This window comes from Egretta garzetta, unplaced genomic scaffold (assembly GCF_000687185.1).
Source record: "Egretta garzetta isolate BGI_Z169 unplaced genomic scaffold, ASM68718v1 scaffold4, whole genome shotgun sequence".
Lineage (NCBI taxonomy): Eukaryota > Metazoa > Chordata > Aves > Pelecaniformes > Ardeidae > Egretta > Egretta garzetta.
In genome coordinates this window covers 2,032,016-2,032,796 of record NW_009259329.1, presented here as the reverse complement: position 1 = coordinate 2,032,796, position 781 = coordinate 2,032,016, and the positions used below count along the sequence as shown (strand labels likewise).

At 43.7% G+C, this 781-nt stretch overlaps 1 protein-coding gene across 1 annotated transcript in view; it reads left to right on the top strand.

The window, feature by feature from the left end:
• Nucleotides 1-432: 432 nt before the first annotated feature.
• The window catches only part of HAUS8 (HAUS augmin like complex subunit 8), an 8,775-nt gene continuing 8,426 nt past the window's right edge, over nucleotides 433-781 (top strand). The window contains exon 1 of the mRNA XM_035892348.1: nucleotides 433-582. Coding sequence (XP_035748241.1) covers nucleotides 433-582 — 150 coding nt within the window. The remainder of the gene's footprint in view (nucleotides 583-781) is intronic.

Below are 781 nucleotides of genomic sequence, written 5' to 3'. Positions count from 1 at the left end.
TTTGCCAGAAGCCTGAGATCATCTCCAACCCTTTGCTACGCTGCCACCCGTTTCCAGAAGGTGAAATCAAAGAATACTGAACTCATTTGCATCCGAAGTACTTCTCACTTTTCACAAACAGGGCTTGCAAATAAAGCTGGGTAAGAATTTTGCCCAAATACTAACGGAGTAATAGAAAACAAGGCTAAAAATTATACGGGGAAGTCATCTTAGTTAGGATCACACACATCTATAACAACTGCATGGTCACGATAATCATGAATCAGGATAGCACTCTGCTACTTTTAGTCTATAAACGTGTAACAAAAAGATGTTACCAGTTTGCAAAAGTTTTAATTTCCAGAGTTTGCAAAACCAAACTTACCAAGACGACACAGCGCTACCAAGATAAAAACATATACCTATATATATATATATCTCAACTAGGCAACGATGGTCACCGTGATAAAGTACGACCTCAACACAGTAGCAGCACTGATACCGTCAAGAGTTGCCCAAAAAGAAAACAAAGAAACAAAAGAACCCAAAGAGTTTGAACGAATTTTTGGAAAGATGCCGAGATACTTGTACGAAAGTTTACAGGCTGTTCATAGCGAGAGTTAGAGGCATCATGTGATAAAGCAGAACGCTGCGCGGTTGAAAGACCAGCAAGCAGGAGATGGAAGTGAACGTCGTGCCCTGATCAACGGCAAGATCTTCCCCCGGCATATCGCCTGCGAGCCGGGCGGCGAGGCGTGTTCCGTCCCTCAGGGCACGTCCAGCTCTTCGGGCACATCAGATG